This window comes from Falco cherrug, chromosome 2 (assembly GCF_023634085.1).
Source record: "Falco cherrug isolate bFalChe1 chromosome 2, bFalChe1.pri, whole genome shotgun sequence".
Taxonomy (NCBI): domain Eukaryota; kingdom Metazoa; phylum Chordata; class Aves; order Falconiformes; family Falconidae; genus Falco; species Falco cherrug.
This window is the reverse complement of record NC_073698.1, coordinates 77,462,066-77,478,204: the sequence shown is the minus strand read 5'-3', so window position 1 is coordinate 77,478,204 and position 16,139 is coordinate 77,462,066. Positions and strand designations below refer to the sequence as shown.

Genomic DNA, 16,139 nt, shown 5'->3' with positions numbered 1-16,139 from the left:
ATTTTAAAGCCATTGTGACTACAAACAGCAACGGATGGCGATACATCCTGAAGTTCCTTGAATTTGCTGTTTGGTCTGAAAACATGAACAACGAAGCACTAATGCACACTAAAGCTGACAAATGTGATGCCAGATGGCAGCACTTACATAAGGGGTACCTTGAAAGGTTTAAGGAATGCAGCAACTTTTCTTAATTGGCTGACTGATTCACTAACCTCATTGTGGAGGTTTTGGTGAACCTTTAACCGAAAAAGTCACATAAAATACCTTTGTAGGTTTCTCAAGCTAAATACTATTATATATGAACAGATTTACTGTTCCTACTGAGTGACTCTCATGAAAGTAAAAACATCCTTTGCCGGCTTCATTCACTTTGCCATTCTTCACAGAGCCCTAATCATTACAGATCTCCAAATCCTACTATCAAATATCCTGGCATTTAGTTTGACCATTCTCATCCTCTCTAATCCTTCCCTCTTTCTGCAGAAGTGTCTTCCTACAGAGCAATACCAACAAAGCATATCTTGACGGTACTGTAGATTTATCTACTGAAACCATCCTGAACATGAGAACAGACTTGAATCCAGTAGCAGCAAGAGACTTCACTCTCAAATCCTCTAAGTGAAACATGCCTCATCAGCCTGCACCAAATTCTGAAGCTCTGACTTACAGACTTCTACATGTGAAGCTTTGAAATCTATCTGCGTTCGCATCTCCACAACTGGACTGTGCCATAAGATTATCTCTTACACTGGACAATACTAGCTCTTGTTGCTAGCAACTTAGCACTATTAAGCTAGGAAACTCCAGCAGTTCTAGCAACTCAAAAGCCAGTACGGAAGAAACATTGATCTTTTCAGCTCAAAAGCATGCATATTCATCATAATCCTTGTGTTAATTTTACCTCCTTGCAATAGTAAGTCATAAATTAGTAGCAGTAAAACCCCAATGATAGCACAGCTTTAGATTTTGCTTTTAACAAAGCATATGTTCCTTAACTGTGTCTTTTGTGCAAACCTCTCTATTCCAAATACACTAACCAGTGACTCTGCATTAAAATGCTGTCCATTAAGAACAAGTAATAAAGCAATCATATTCTAACATCAAACAGCCCTAAAAAAAAAAAAAAAAAAAAGCTACTATTAAACTCTCTTTCCAACTCTCCACTTCAACAATCTTTCTCCCCTCTCATTTGAAAAACATTAGAAGTAGAATAATCACAATAAATATGTACCAGATGTTTAAAAACAACTTCCAGAAACTTAGCTGTCCACCCATCCTTGAAGAGTCAGGAGTTAATTAAAAAAACCAAAAAACCCCAGACCACAAAAACATATGCTCTGATCCTGTAATTTACAGGTGTGTCTATATATTTAGAGAAAGAATTATTACATCTAAAATTACTTTTTTTTTTTAATCACTTACCTGGTTTGTTAATGTTAAAGGTTGCTGAATCTGGTCAGCATATGATAAGGCAGAAACCTGTTGGTCATTTATGTTCTGCTGCCGACGATCACTATACTGCTGATGTGAATGGGACATCTGTCCAGCCATCTGAAGGCCAGCAGCATGGAATGAAAACGATGGTGCAAGCCGAACAGATGAAGGTTTGCATGCTGAAGTCTCTCCTCCTGCAAAGACAATGTGAGTTTTCAATGCAGTTAACGGCCTGAAAAATATTTACCTCAGTTAGCCCTCATCCTAGCCTACAGAGGTTATAAACACTAATAGTTTCACCATTTCTAACATACACAGGATTTTTCATACACAATGAACGCAGAAATCATCCTTACACAAAGATTATCTAGCTGAAGTGCTTCCTCCCATTTCACTGTAACAAATTTTTCATTAATAGTTTATCCCTATTTACCTGTAACATCCCTTCTCTAACATCTCCACCTATGTGTCAATTCAATCAGAATCTGACAGGGATTCTTTGCAAAGATACGGATTTTGTGTATGGATTCCATGAAAGCCAGAAAAACATAAAAGTTCTGCCTTTTGAGGTTGCTCACAGCAACATTCTGGACTGACTGTACCAAAATAAACTAGAAGGAGAAGAAAAGCTACTGCCCAGCCTTAGCAGCTCATCTTCCCTGGCTCCAATGTTTATGCCTTCCTACAAACTGCTTAGCTCGCTAGCCTACATTTTTAACTTCCACCCTTCTTCCAACGCATGCTGTATTTCAGCCCAGCTTTCCAACTCCTACTGCTGAGTTTCATCAAGCTATAGGTAGCAAGCACTGTAACTTGAATTAATTCCTTTTTGGGAATATGAAATCAGACTGCAAGAAGCAACTGCACAGCAAGAGACAAACACAACACTTGGTGTCAAGTTGCAGGAGACTGGCAAAACATAAGGCCGAAGTACTAGATTCCGTAACATCCTGAAAAATGCCAGATTCCACAGGCACAGAATCTGCCTCTAACCGGGACAGATCCCACACCTCTCAACTCTTGTTTGACACATCAGGTGGCATTTAAGTGGCTCACAATCTACTTGCACCTTCACTGTCCTCTAACAGTAAACAGAGGACAGGTTAAAGTACAATTTGGCTTGCTTTGTTTGCTAATGAAGTTTTAGCATGCTCCACTTTTAACATTAGTCCTTTTTCTTTTTGCTGAATACGCCAGAGTGGGGAAATCCTCTAGATGGTTGCCATGTTGGTACAATGTAAGCAACACAGCAGGATGGGACAAGCAGCCAGGTGCACTGAAGCCAACACTGCCACTAAAGGAATACGTGTGGAATCAGAAGCTGAAATCTAGAAGCACAATTATTGGTGTAGATTAAATTTAGAAGCAAGACATGAAACAACCAAGCACCTAACCAGCAAGGGAAATCTCCATTTCTTTTACAATCAAAACCCTGCAAGAAAATCAGTGGAAAACAGTAGATGAACACCACACATCAATTTGACTTTCTTAAAAATGACTGACTGCTCAATTCACCACCTATTCTAAGTTAAGAAAAAATAAAATATTGAAAATGACACTGCATCATTGACTCAGCACCTATCAGAGCAGCAGCAGAACTGCATGGGATGGAATCAAACACCATTTTACATTAAAATCATTTCAGAGAAGTATGTTAAATCAAAAGAGTTAAAAAAATCATATTCAACAGCTATAAATAAGGAAGCCTATACACAGTATAATCACTGTTACATTAAAAGATGTGAAGTAGAATTGTACAGTGAAACATACACTGACAGACCACTGGTCTTTTTCTCCAGTGTCACAATTCAGTACTACTAAAAGACTTAACAGAACAAACTGCTCCAGAAAACGAATCGGTTGCCCACAAGCACCCACATATTTTCACAATGTTTTATTAAATCTTCAAAATTTTACTTTAAAACAAGAAAAGGAAAAAAAAAACAACAAAAAAATAACAACAAACAAATAAAACCCCCCACCCCAGACCTTCATGAAGGAACTATGATAAATGAAAACCCCTTTTTTGTGTGCATTACAGTGCCTCTGGTAACACGATGAAGTATCAAGATGACCTTACAAACGGAAATAAAATAAAGAAATTCATGACATCAAACCATTATAAGCTAAAAGTCAACACTGCACAGAAAATTAACTCCTCTGTAAAACATCCATTAAAAATTGCTTTATGGTTTTTAACAAATACAGATCACAGTAAGCTCCGAATCTGTCCTCCAACATTTAAAGACACAGTGAAATATCTGAGTGTAAACTTTTTACAATACTTCATCTTTTTCTCTTTTCAAGTAACAACTTATATTCACCTATGAATTGGACAACAGATTGTCATCTTCTTTTTTAAATTTAAAATTATGGATTATGAACTTCACAAGTTCATATTTAAATACAGCGGAAAACTATGTGCAAAGTTTCTAACGCATCAGCTGATCTCTCTCAAAGATAATCATGGTTCCTTTATATATTAATTTATATATATATAAATTATATATATATATAAAAAATATATAATATATAAAAATATATAATTTATATATTAGACCATGTAAAAACAGTATAATTTTTTTTCCTTGCTACTATATATTCTTAATATTCAAACTTCATTTCTACTACAGAATCAGAGTTAATCTTCCATCTATACAACTTGATAAATTTAGTGTACATTTACTTTTCAAGATACACCAAACAGTGCCATAAGAATGGGTGGACAAATGTAAGACATTATCTGCTATGCCTACATTCTGTTCTTTTAATTCTGCTTAACCTGAAGAAAAATAATATCATTTAGCAACATCATGGTGACTGAATTAAAAGTCAAAACAATATTTAAATCAAATAGTCAAAAAATACCATTAATTCTAAATTATAGAGCCAATTACTTTAAAAGTTTTACCCCAGGCCACAGTTTCCCAATAGCATACTAGATATCTAGCACATCTGATAACAAAAACAAATTTTAATTTAAAAAAATTCTACACTTGCACATGTCCCTTAAAAAAGGCTCACAAATATACACACAAAAATCCCAGTACGACGGAGTTGTCATTTACAATTTGACTTCATAGTATCTTCTGACACTCACCCCAAAGATCACAACAAATCTGAGGACAAACTGAATAATGCAATACACGTACTTAAAAAAAAAAAAGGGGGGGGGGGCAGGGAGTAGAAGTATAATTACTCCACAAAAAGAACAGTTGTAATACCAGTCTTTCGGTTCAGTTTTAAACTTTCCATAGTTGCACACCCTTTCTCCGACAATGTCGGAGTCCATTGTCAGGACAGTGAGGCTATAGTCTTCCCGGTCTTCCAAACTGATGTTGGTCACTTCGACCAACTCAATCAATGCAAAAGCAATGCCCCAGAAAAACAGAGCTTCATAATTTATAACAAGGCAATTGGACTGCAGAATCACAAAGAAAGCTTCTCTAAGAACCACAGTTAAGCAAATAACTTACTTCTTTATTCAGTCAATTTACATTTTTGGGGGAGATTTAATGTTTGTGACTAAGAAGCAGTTACGTATTTGCTTGGAGGAAAGTCATACACAACCTATGATGTCAACATACATGAATCAAAATTGTATCCAATAAAGAACTTTTTACAAACCGTTGTTCTTCGGAAGAAATGTAAACTGGTTTCACAACGCAGTACTGAGTCTCAGAAAAGGGGACATTATTAAACTCAAGAGCCTGACAAGAGTTTCATGATGCAAAGTCTGTTACAAGTAAACAGATGGAAATCAGCTAGCTCATACACCATGTTCTTATACCAAATAGAAAGGCATTTTAATAGTCTCTGTGAGTATGGTGGTATCAACCCTTAACCATGCTAGCAATAAGCAAGAACTACCTGGGTCAAAAGTTTAAGAACTGTAGCTACAAGGTTCTGAAAGATCAGTAGCCAAGTAATTTTCACCTTTATGATTTCTTACTGTCAGTGAAACAGGAGATACAGGAGTTCACACACTTCTGTTGCTGAAAGCAGTCTTAGCTATCAACAAAAACAAATCATGTTGAGGACATAGACCCTGATGAAATACCTGCCCTTGCCACATTTCAGACTTTGTTCCAGGATACCTGCAATCCTACCCCGGTACATCTAATCCCAAGAGAACACTCATAACTTACTATTATGAGCCAAGAAACAACTAATGACATGTTAGGAAGAAATGAGGGGAGAAAGATGAATTGGCTAGAATAGCAATCTTGACCTCCTTTAGTTTTAGGCCGAGGAGTCAGTCAGCTATAGAAAAAGGAACATTTGTGTACATCTATTAATTGAGCTTCACAAAACCCCTGGTGGCTGAAGTTCATTTGGAGAGCTCTAGACATTCAAAAAAGTAAATCTACTGACCACCACGGGAATACCAACATCCACAGGGGCTCGCTACCATGCCACAGCCGCAACTTCTACAGGATACAAATATCTAAGGAGCAAGGTCTAGCCAATCATCAATCTTCCTTTCTAACCACTGTAAATTCAAAGGATAACATGTTGTGAAGCACCCTGGGAAGGAAACCAAGTGACAGAAAACAAAAAGTATGCCAAGATCTCTATGCATTAAGTACATTAAGGGAAGAGATTACAGATTGGGAGTGGGCAGAATTACATTATGAATGGGCTTTAGCTAATGCGTTAGTTCAGCAAATGGCACAAAAATATATACCTGTATGTATATTTGCAGTTTAAGTTGTGACAGTTTACAGCAAACATGTATTTGCCTGTGACAAAACTAAACCAGAAATTGTCATAAAGAAGGTCCAGCTACAGCAGGCATCCCTTGTTTCAGCCTCGAGAGTATATATTCCTTTTCTCCTACAGTCATGAATGTAACAGCTCTTTTGAAATGAAGCTGTTCAGAATACTCTATGTCATTAGACGTTCCATACACCATAATATAAGCAAAATATAAACGATAACAATAGTAACTTCTTGACTTGTGTAAATTTACTGTCTCTGGAAATCAGCAAGTGAGGAAGAAGTGATCATTAATAAAATGCTACATTACTGTATGAACAAACCACTGTTAACCATAACCAGAAGAAAATGTTTACTTTTAAACATATACCAATAGCATACATATGACAGAGAAAACTTAAATTATAACCTCAAACGAGGTTCATAACTCAGGACTATATGAAAATGCAGATACTGCAAAAAAGGATTGCCCTAACATATGGAAGAAGGTAACATTCATTTCTTTAAAGCATCATCTTAACACAGTGGAAGAGCCCAAGTGCAAGAATATATTCAACCTGTTGATAATTTGGTGAGGATGGGAAATAACTTCCCTCATTCAAAATACCTTTGTTTTAAATGACTTTTCCAATTATCAAAGAACTTAGTAACTCAAAGTAGAAAAATACTTGAGCTGGTAATTATTGAACAGTCTATAAATAAACCACAGTTGGTTTAATGTAGGAAAACATTTGGTACTATTTTGCGTAATTTTTAAAAACTCATGCAGTTTCAAATTTCAATTTCCACCTCACCCATTTTAGATTCATTTTGACATCAGTCTATGTAACTAATTTAGGCATCATCTCCTCCAAAAAAAAGTATCATAAGGTAACCAAGTGGTGCAGTGCATTGCTGGCCTGCTTTCAACATAAAGCAAGGCATAAATATTCACCAACTGATGGCAAGAGTTGCAGGTGACTGTGTGCCCACCCCATGAGCAGATCGTTGTTTCTGCAAAAGTGTGTGTATTGTGGTCATTTGAATTTGGTATCTAAGAATACAGTACAAAAATTTCAACCGAAGTTTTCCATACAACTGGGCCATTGGAAAGTCTATTCCCTGGACAAGATGGGCTGATGTCTAATAGAATTAGAAATCATGCTACAGCCTTTCTCACAGTCACTGACTGAGCACTGGTACAACTTGCCCAGAGAAGCTGTGGATAACACGTTCTGGGAGATACTCAAACCCAGCTGGTCACAGTACTGGGCAACCAGCTGTAGGTGGCCCTGCATGAGCAGGGGCAGGTTGGGCCAGGTGACCTCCAGAGGTCTCCTCCAGTCTCAACAGTTCTGTGACTGTGCCACAAATGTCAGCACACAGTAAGTGACAAGATTTCTCCCTTTGAATCAGGAGTTGTTAGGTCAGCTCCTCTGTCATGTAGGACTGCATGTGAAAATCCCAGTACCAATTAAATAGCTTCTTCGCAGTTCTGTCACCCAGTATATCATTAAAGATATACTCTGCTTTTCAAGGTACGTATGTGACTTTCTTTGTCCCTCTTGTCACAGTTCCACTGAAGTATTTTATTTACGTATACTTATAGTGAAGGATAAAAAGAGAGACAAACTCAGACATTAGAATCATTAGCACATTAAAAGAAGTGACATTTCCTTAATATTTTTTCATACCTACTTATGTCACAATGTAAAATGAAAACCAAAAAAGGACCATTACAACACTTTTGACCCTCTGAGTTACACAAGCTTGCCTTCAAGACCAACAAAAGCATCTTCCAGTGCAGCACCTGACCTTGATTTCATGACACCAGAACACAGAGTCCTCTGCTTCACAACATAACCTTTGCAACAGCTTTAAAAATATTTCACTGTCTGTTGACTGTTGTGCAAGATGAGGCAAGTAAAAGCAGTGAAAGTCACACCAGCATTCTATTTCATACTTTCTTTCAAAGTTCTAATGTAGTCATTCCCCATGTTTGAGAACTTACCACTAACCTGCTATGTAACTGATTTCTTTTAAAATTCTAACAACTTCATAGCCCCTTCTGTACCTAAGCCCTCTGCACCTGGCTTCCAGGCAGTGATTACTACTTCCGCAGAACACTTGGCTGTTTCCTAGTGACATCGCTGTCCTCATTTTCCCACCTCTTTGTCCAGTTCAGCTCAAAGAAGAGGCAAACCTTTTTATCGGATCCATAAATTAAAGACTTGTATGGCACAATAGCATTTAACTGGCAGAAATAATGCAGAACTAAATTGGAATCAGTGGCAATAATCCTTGGGGGTTTTATCCTGGACTGTGGGGTCATCTCATTATGAAATATGAAACTTTCACCTCTGCACAACTTGTCTTACTTCATTCTCTTTGTGTTGCTAGAACTCCTCTTCCTGTTCATCAACATTTTCCCTATAAAGATCATCACTTTGACCCTAAATGTTTTGAGCTTCCTTTCACCTCCTCTCCCTCCTGCCCCATCCTCACTTTCCCTTTTCTATCTCTGCTGTCTATTATTTGGGTCATTCAGCAATGTGCAGCAGAGGTATTCCATACCAGCGATACGTTCGCAGCTGAATGAGAACCTGCCAGAAAAACACGACCAGAGAATGAAAGTGTGAACTGTATCGTTCACCACAATGGGTATTCTCATTTCCACACTCGGAGTTGAAGAGCTTGTGGGCCTTCACCACAGACCAAGCACGGTAGTTCTTAGTATTGCATATGACTGGTCCAGACTTCAAATCCTTTTACTTCCAGTCCCTGCTATGCCACCACAGATGAAAGCATCCTCCCATCTCGTTATTTTTTTTTTCTGTATTCAGATTACTGAATGTGAAAATAGCCAAATGTCTCCTCAGAGAAAAATACTGTATTAGTTGAGGAACTGTACAGCCCTCTTCCTTCATGTAAGATCCACCTTTTTTTACAAAATTAATAATTTTGCATAGCACTAGTCAACCTAGTTTTTTGAAATCCATGTTTGGAGAAGTTCTCAGCGCCAATGAGCATTATGATACCTCAGCTATTACATTGACTGTACCTCTAAGAAACGACTCTGGAAAAGCAAGACAACTGATCTTTGCATTGTTTTAATACCCAACCTCCTCTACATTGTATTAGCACATCCTAAAACAGGCAGTGAGCCATTACCAATGGAGACAAACACTTGTATCTTGAGAACTCTCTGCTCAAATAAATCCACATTTAAGACAAGTTAGACCTACCTGAGCTCTGCCTAAGCATAATAAATGTCAAACACTTGGGATTTTAGAGTTTAGAACAATCATCTTTTAAGCAAAAAGCAAATGCCAAGCTGAACTCTAAGTGAACTACTGCTCTACTGAAACACCGCTTTCCCTATTGTCCTCATGCATTGCATTTAAAATGACCGCATGAGAATGTGAAGGTACACTGACTTCACTCAGCTTGCTCTGGAACGAGGAAAGCTGAAAGAACCCAGGGAACAAAGGGAAATTACCTGCAGCAGCTACTGTAGAACAAAGAACTCTGTTATAAATATCCCACACCAGTTCCTTCTGTGGAGGAACTATATTATTGTGGAGGAATTATATTATTAAGAATGGCCACTACAGAAGCTATTCTATAATAACGATTCAGTCAGCTTCCCTGTAAAGAAATGCCAAATGCTACTTTCTCTCAAAGCAAAATTAAGCCCTAAACTTAGAAACAACCACCCTTTCCAGTCTTGTTCACTAGGCCAATATACCTTGCCCACAGAAACTTCCTGCTTGTGCTCCTTCCTAAGGGACAGAGCTGCAGAGAAGACTAAATGCTTAGGAGGTGACATAAAATCACTTCTGGGTGCTGTCTTTCCCAACAGTTTGCAGTCCTTTGACATGACTTGCCTGTCATGTGTCTGGTCACATGGCAGAGACAACCTGGAGAAAAGACAGCCCAAGAGCAGGCTTCTTAACTGTTCTGACGCTGTTGTGCCTGCCTTGACTATCCTCTTCCCTAGATGAGTTGCAGCAGGAGGTGCACTTTGGACAGGACTTGCATGCATGTGCTTTATTGCTTTTCTACAGGGGACACTAGTTCCTTCTACTACAGGAATATGGTGGCCAAGACCTGCGACAGGGGGAGACTGTGTTATGTGTCTCTCCCTAGCCACTTCAAAAATCTGGTACCAGAAAGGCTAAATGCCCCTGCTCACTATAATCTTCCCACAACAAGAGACAGAAAATTCTAAAATTCATGAGCAACTTATAATTTAACTCATTGCCAACAATACATACACATCTGTATTTCATTAACATATAAATATTACTTTGAGTATACTCTGAAAAATCTTAAGAGCTGAGAAAATATTGTGAAACTACTTTTTTTATAAACAAAGCCCAAGATTGCCAAAATTCTCAGCTAAAACCTATGGGAAACACAAGTATTCTAACTTTCAAAGTTAATAATCTTAAGCTTTATGAGAATTCTGTTTTCACATTTCTATTCTTAAGAAACAGGCTGCCTAAGAATACATCTGAAAAAAACCCTACAGTCCCACAGGTAAACAGTGAGAACTGAACCTGTGCACAGGCCTTCACATAGACCAGAAGCCTCCACCCCGGTACACACTGGACTGAAAGAACATTAAAATTGAAGAGTACTGTACACGAAAGCTTGGAAACACCACAATACTTCCACAGTTTTAATTTAGTGCATCTATGAAAGTAAGTTATGATATTATTTAGTTACATGAATACCCTATTTATTTTAAGGGACAGAATGGAAGTAGTGCTCACTGAATAGGTTGCCATACAATAGATATTTTTATTTTCATTGTATTTAACATAATGTCCTTGACACTCCTCAGACTGTGCTCCGAATAAAATTATTACTGTCTGCATATATATTCTATAGAGTAGTCATTGTTTTTGTATCCATTTAATTCACAAACAACAATTTCCTTCTGCAATATCCTTCAAGACTGGATTTTATCCTGTTCTGCAGAAGAACAGGGAGACACAAGTTCAACACAAAAGGGTGCCACAACTTTAAATTCCTAGTTTTGTGTATGTAAAAAATTTGAAAGATCGTACAAAGACAAGGAACATATATACCGGTAGGTAAATCTGTTACAGAGCTCCACAGAAGAGCAGCTTTACAGGTTAGGTTTTAAAAATTTGGGAAAAGTAAAGCAAATGAGGGGTCTGAAATAGATGTTCATTCCTGCTCGCAAGCAAAACCAAACAAGAAGGGGTACTTGATTCATGCTGGACTAAGGACTGAAAAGTAACATAGTTCTTTCAAGCAATGAAGCACTAACACAGGAACTAATCATGTATCAAATCAAAGATCCATTCAAATCAGTGTCCTGTCTGTAAAGTGGCCAACAGCAGTCATCTCGGAAGAGAACAGGGCAAGCATACAGCAGTAGCTGCTGGCATATTCACCTAGTCTCCAGTCCAGGAATTACATAAAGCAGAGTCCTTGTGAGTAATGTGTATACATACATATATATATTATACATCCTCTTCTTCCATGGACTTTCTGACCCACTTTTTGCATTTAAGCTTTTAGCACCCAGAAGACTGCATGGCAAAAGACTCCACAGCTTACAGTCAGCATTAAGCACCACCTCCTTTTGTTTGTTGTGAACTTGCCTTTTTCATCTGATGGCCTCTACTGAATAGTAACAAAAATTAAGGCTACCCTCTTGCAAAGAGGCAATGATACTGACATGAAGGAATGAATGACAGGCTTCACATCAGCAACTTCATTTATTCTACTATTGGGTGATTGGTTTATTATTTTTCTTCAACTCCCTTTTGACACAGGGCCTGCATGTGATCCTCGAAGAGAAGATATTCTAGTATTTAGAGAACAAGAAACATTCTCTCTCAACTGTGCAACTGTATACATGCCAACAGATTTATTATTGAAGGTTTTATCTTTTCCTAATATATATTTATTATTCTTCAAAAGTTCTCCTACCACACTGTAACTCTGTCCAACTCTCCATCATAAACCTGTTGCTTGAGAAACACTGGTCAAATTCAAGTAGTTTGGATGATTCAGCCCAGCATGGTATTTACATTATGCCAAATTAGGAAGTGAAACTGAATAACTGAACAATCAATACTTAATTACTGAACATTTAATAAACTATATTTAAAGAGGAGGACTAACATTTGCTTTAAAACTGAAACAAAAATTATTGAAATAGTCAAAAGAATAAACCACTCCTTTTTCAGAAGACACCAATGCTAGTTAACATGTGCCAAGGCTAGAGTTCTAATACCTCTTTTTTCTCTCCTCCTACAAATTTATGTTTATTTCATGATTTTATACATTTATGCTAAGGTTATGTGGTTTGTAAGTTTTCAAAGTTAATGAAAAGCCTGACATTAAAAAAGAGGGAATATAAAACCAGGGGAAAATGGAGATCTACTTTTTCTATCATCACTGCGAAAGTTCGTAACAGCTCTTTAAATAGAAAAACAAAGAATGAAGTGTGACTATTATCCCGAACAAAGGTTTAAAAACAACTACTTAATACCAACTGTGTAAGAATATTTAATCTAGGTGAAAGGCCCACACCTGTCCTTCAGTTCTCAATGCAACCTGTGAAAAATACAAACAGAAAACACTGTTTATGCAGAAAGTTCTGTCAAATTCAGTAAGTAAAAAGCATAAAATAAAAAAATATTTTATAAATCATGGTAATCTCATAACACAGACAACAGAAATTTAGTGACATAAAATTTAAATTGACATGATTTTATGAAAGTCATTCCATTAAACATGCTATAAAAGAATCTCTACACTAACATTTCAGAATGCTTCAAGCAAACTCCAAGTGCACACAAATTGTATCTTAGTTTTTAGCTTCTAAAAGGTACTAGAAATCACCAAGTTTCCCTACTAGAAGGAAACATTTGCTTTATTCAAGAGCAATTAAGATTTACCTCTGCTGTCAGTTTTCTGAAGGGTTTACAAAACAGTAAAAAATTGAAAATTCCACCAAAGTAAAAATTCAATTTAGTCATAGGCTGCTTTTTAACTGTAAGCTTTGGTCTTCATGATGAGCACAACTTCTAAATGGCTGCAGACTATCACTCATCTGAACTAAGGTGCTCCAATGTTTAGTTTCAGAAACAAACAAAACTTATTCCTAAGTATTAAATAATGAAAATGCTGTCTGTTCTCTTGGTATTAAAATACCAATTAATCCAAATTTATAAACATTTTTTAAAGTATTTTGTGCACAGAGGTTTTTCAAAAAATATTTCACAAGAAATAGCTGTCAAATGGAACCACTCTTACCAATATTTCAATTACAACTGAACTCAAAGGATTCCAAATCTGCTGACACCAGGATTATACCTGGTCAAAAACATGCCAGTGAAAGTGATTTCCACTGTTACTAGTAATTGCTAGGTGGTATCAAACCTCTGGCATATATTGATAGCTATGCTAAGGGGAAGGGGAAAAACAAAACAGAAACAAAAAATCAAACAAAAAACCCACACCACAAACAGAAAGAAAGAAAACATTCTTTAGCCTTACAGTCAGTTTTAGCAAGCTGGACAGGCAGAACATGAGTAGTTATGTAAAGAAAGCCCACAATCCGGACAGCAGAGGAAGACAGAGGGAGCGACTGGGAAAGAGGACTGAAGAAGGTAAACTAATCCATGATTGAACAGGAGAAAAAGCAGCTTTGGAAAGCAGCAAAAAAACCCAAACAGACACAGATTTAAGCAACAAATGTATTTTAAGATCACATTTCCCAATATTTTTAGACAGGAAAGATATATAGGACAGAAAAAATCCAGACTCAACTGTTACAGCTGAAGTGTGGTTTGGGTTTAGGTGTGGGGTTTGATTTCATTTTGATTTTTTTTCCTGGAGGGCTGGGGGGGAAAGAGGAAGACATGTGAATACACCATTTTTAAAAGGCAAGTGTGTGTTCTAGAAATAGATTATTCTATATCCACACCAGCTACAGATACTTATCTCAGGTACAGAGGTCTAGGAAGCACTGATATTAATGCTGACTTTATTAACGTTCCATAGCCATGCTTTCTGCATAAATCTGGTTACTTCAGTACAAGGCAATTTAATTTATTTCTTTTAATTAAGTGGGGAAATAGCGAGAACAGTCCTTTTCCACAGTCCTTTTCCATCTACACAGCACTCCTTCCTGCTTGAAAGCTACTCCAGTGCAGGTGTTGGTTTTTTTTAAATTAACGTGGTGTATATACATACACGTATTTTTTAATATACATCTCCGCACACAGGTACACGCACATATATATATATTCACACGGCCAATATTTAGAGAGGGCGAGACTGAAGAGCAATTAAATCCTCCTTTCGCTTCTGTTCTAAAACCCGTGCCCGCCCTCAGTACGCGGGCGCTGCTGCAGATCATTAACTGCTCATTTATCAACGCCGCTCACCAGGCAACACAATGCAGCAGAACGGCGCGCGGAAACCACCCCGAACCCCAGCAACAGCGGGTAATTAGCATAGCCTACCACCAAAACCCCGCCGCCTGATTGGGCGAGCTCGTCAGCCAAGTGGCCAATCAAAGCGGGCTATGCAAATCAAAGCCCTCAGTTGCCAGGGTAGAGCTGCTGCCTATTGTCCAATCGGAAAACAAGCAATAAACAAGAAATGCAATTGAGCTTTGTCACATTTTCAAGTTGTTGTTAACACTTTCAAGTTTAAAGCAAAATTAGCTCCATCTACCGCGGATTAGACTCATGTTCTACATTTCACCCCCACAGCAAGGGCAGGGCAATGCAGTAATGATACACGGGGATTACAGCTAAGCGCTGCATTAGGATTTAAACTTCCCTTCCCGCAAAATACCTCTGCCGCGGGACGGACGGCCTGAGGAATGCCTTTGGAAGGGCCGGGGGGCTAAAATAGCCGAAGAAGATCGTATTCAGACGCTTCCAAGTGTGGTATCTCCCTGCTGAAATTCCTCACAGGGCTTTACACAACGGTTAGACTCAAAAGCAGGAAAGTTCCCTTTCGCTGGCTTAGTTACATCACCTCACAAAATCATATGGGCTGCTAAGCTGTGTCAGATAGTGCATGCTACTCGGAACACATCATTCCCTTTTTCACCAGTACGCAATTTCGGTTTTGTTTGCCTGTTTTTAAGAAACAACATCCTTTCTTGTTTAGACCATCAGATTTTAAGTAAATTAATTTCATTTAACCAGACTCCATCCACCACCAGTAAAGACTGAACGTAAGAAATTCAGTATCGCATGAGAAAAGAAGCATTTCTTCCCCAACAATTTAAAAAAAAATATCAGATTATCTGAAAGAGTATTCATCGTTAGGCATCTCTGCCTGTGGCAGTGTGAATAGACGTGGGGAGTACAGCAGGTACTGACCATCACCACTTCCAGCGCTCCTTGGAGGTTCCCTTCCCACACGCACGGATGTGCACTGTGAAAACCGCCATCGCTCAGCCCCCTTCAAACGGAGTCTCTAAATGCGAAGACTGACAGACTTACTCTGGAAGCAGTTGCCTCTCTCTTTAAAAGCAGAATGCAGCTGCACAGCTCCCCTCTACACCGTGGCGGACACGAGTGATCCCGTGCATGTTTTACTTCGCTTGCCACAGCCCAGCAGCGATGTGGAAGCGCTACTGCAATTCGCTCACCTGGGAGATCGGGGTTTGTGTGTGCCTCGTTCTCCAGTGCCTGCTGAAGGTGCCTGACACTGGCAACCGGCATCTCCTGCCCAGGTACACACCAGGTACAGGATACAAAGCAACGGTGGGAGCAGCTGCCTCTGTGTCTCAAACCCTCAAAGGATCATGACACTACTCTCTGCCCGCTGATCGGCTAAAGGAGGGCTGTGACTTTCTGTCAGCCACTAACCTGGGCCATTGCCAAAGAGGAGAGAGCATCTGTATTTCTTTTTCAATCCCTACAACACTCAAAACTTTTCAGATCTAAATCACAGAATCTGCTTTTTAAAAGTGCTCAAAATGTCAGCTCCAC

At 38.3% G+C, this 16,139-nt stretch overlaps 1 protein-coding gene across 1 annotated transcript in view; it reads right to left on the bottom strand.

Moving 5' to 3' along the window:
• DYRK1A (dual specificity tyrosine phosphorylation regulated kinase 1A) overlaps positions 1-16,139 on the bottom strand; it is an 88,093-nt gene that overhangs the window by 22,202 nt on the left and 49,752 nt on the right. The window contains exon 3 of the mRNA XM_055701499.1: positions 1,426-1,631. Coding sequence (XP_055557474.1) covers positions 1,426-1,631 — 206 coding nt within the window. The remainder of the gene's footprint in view (positions 1-1,425; positions 1,632-16,139) is intronic.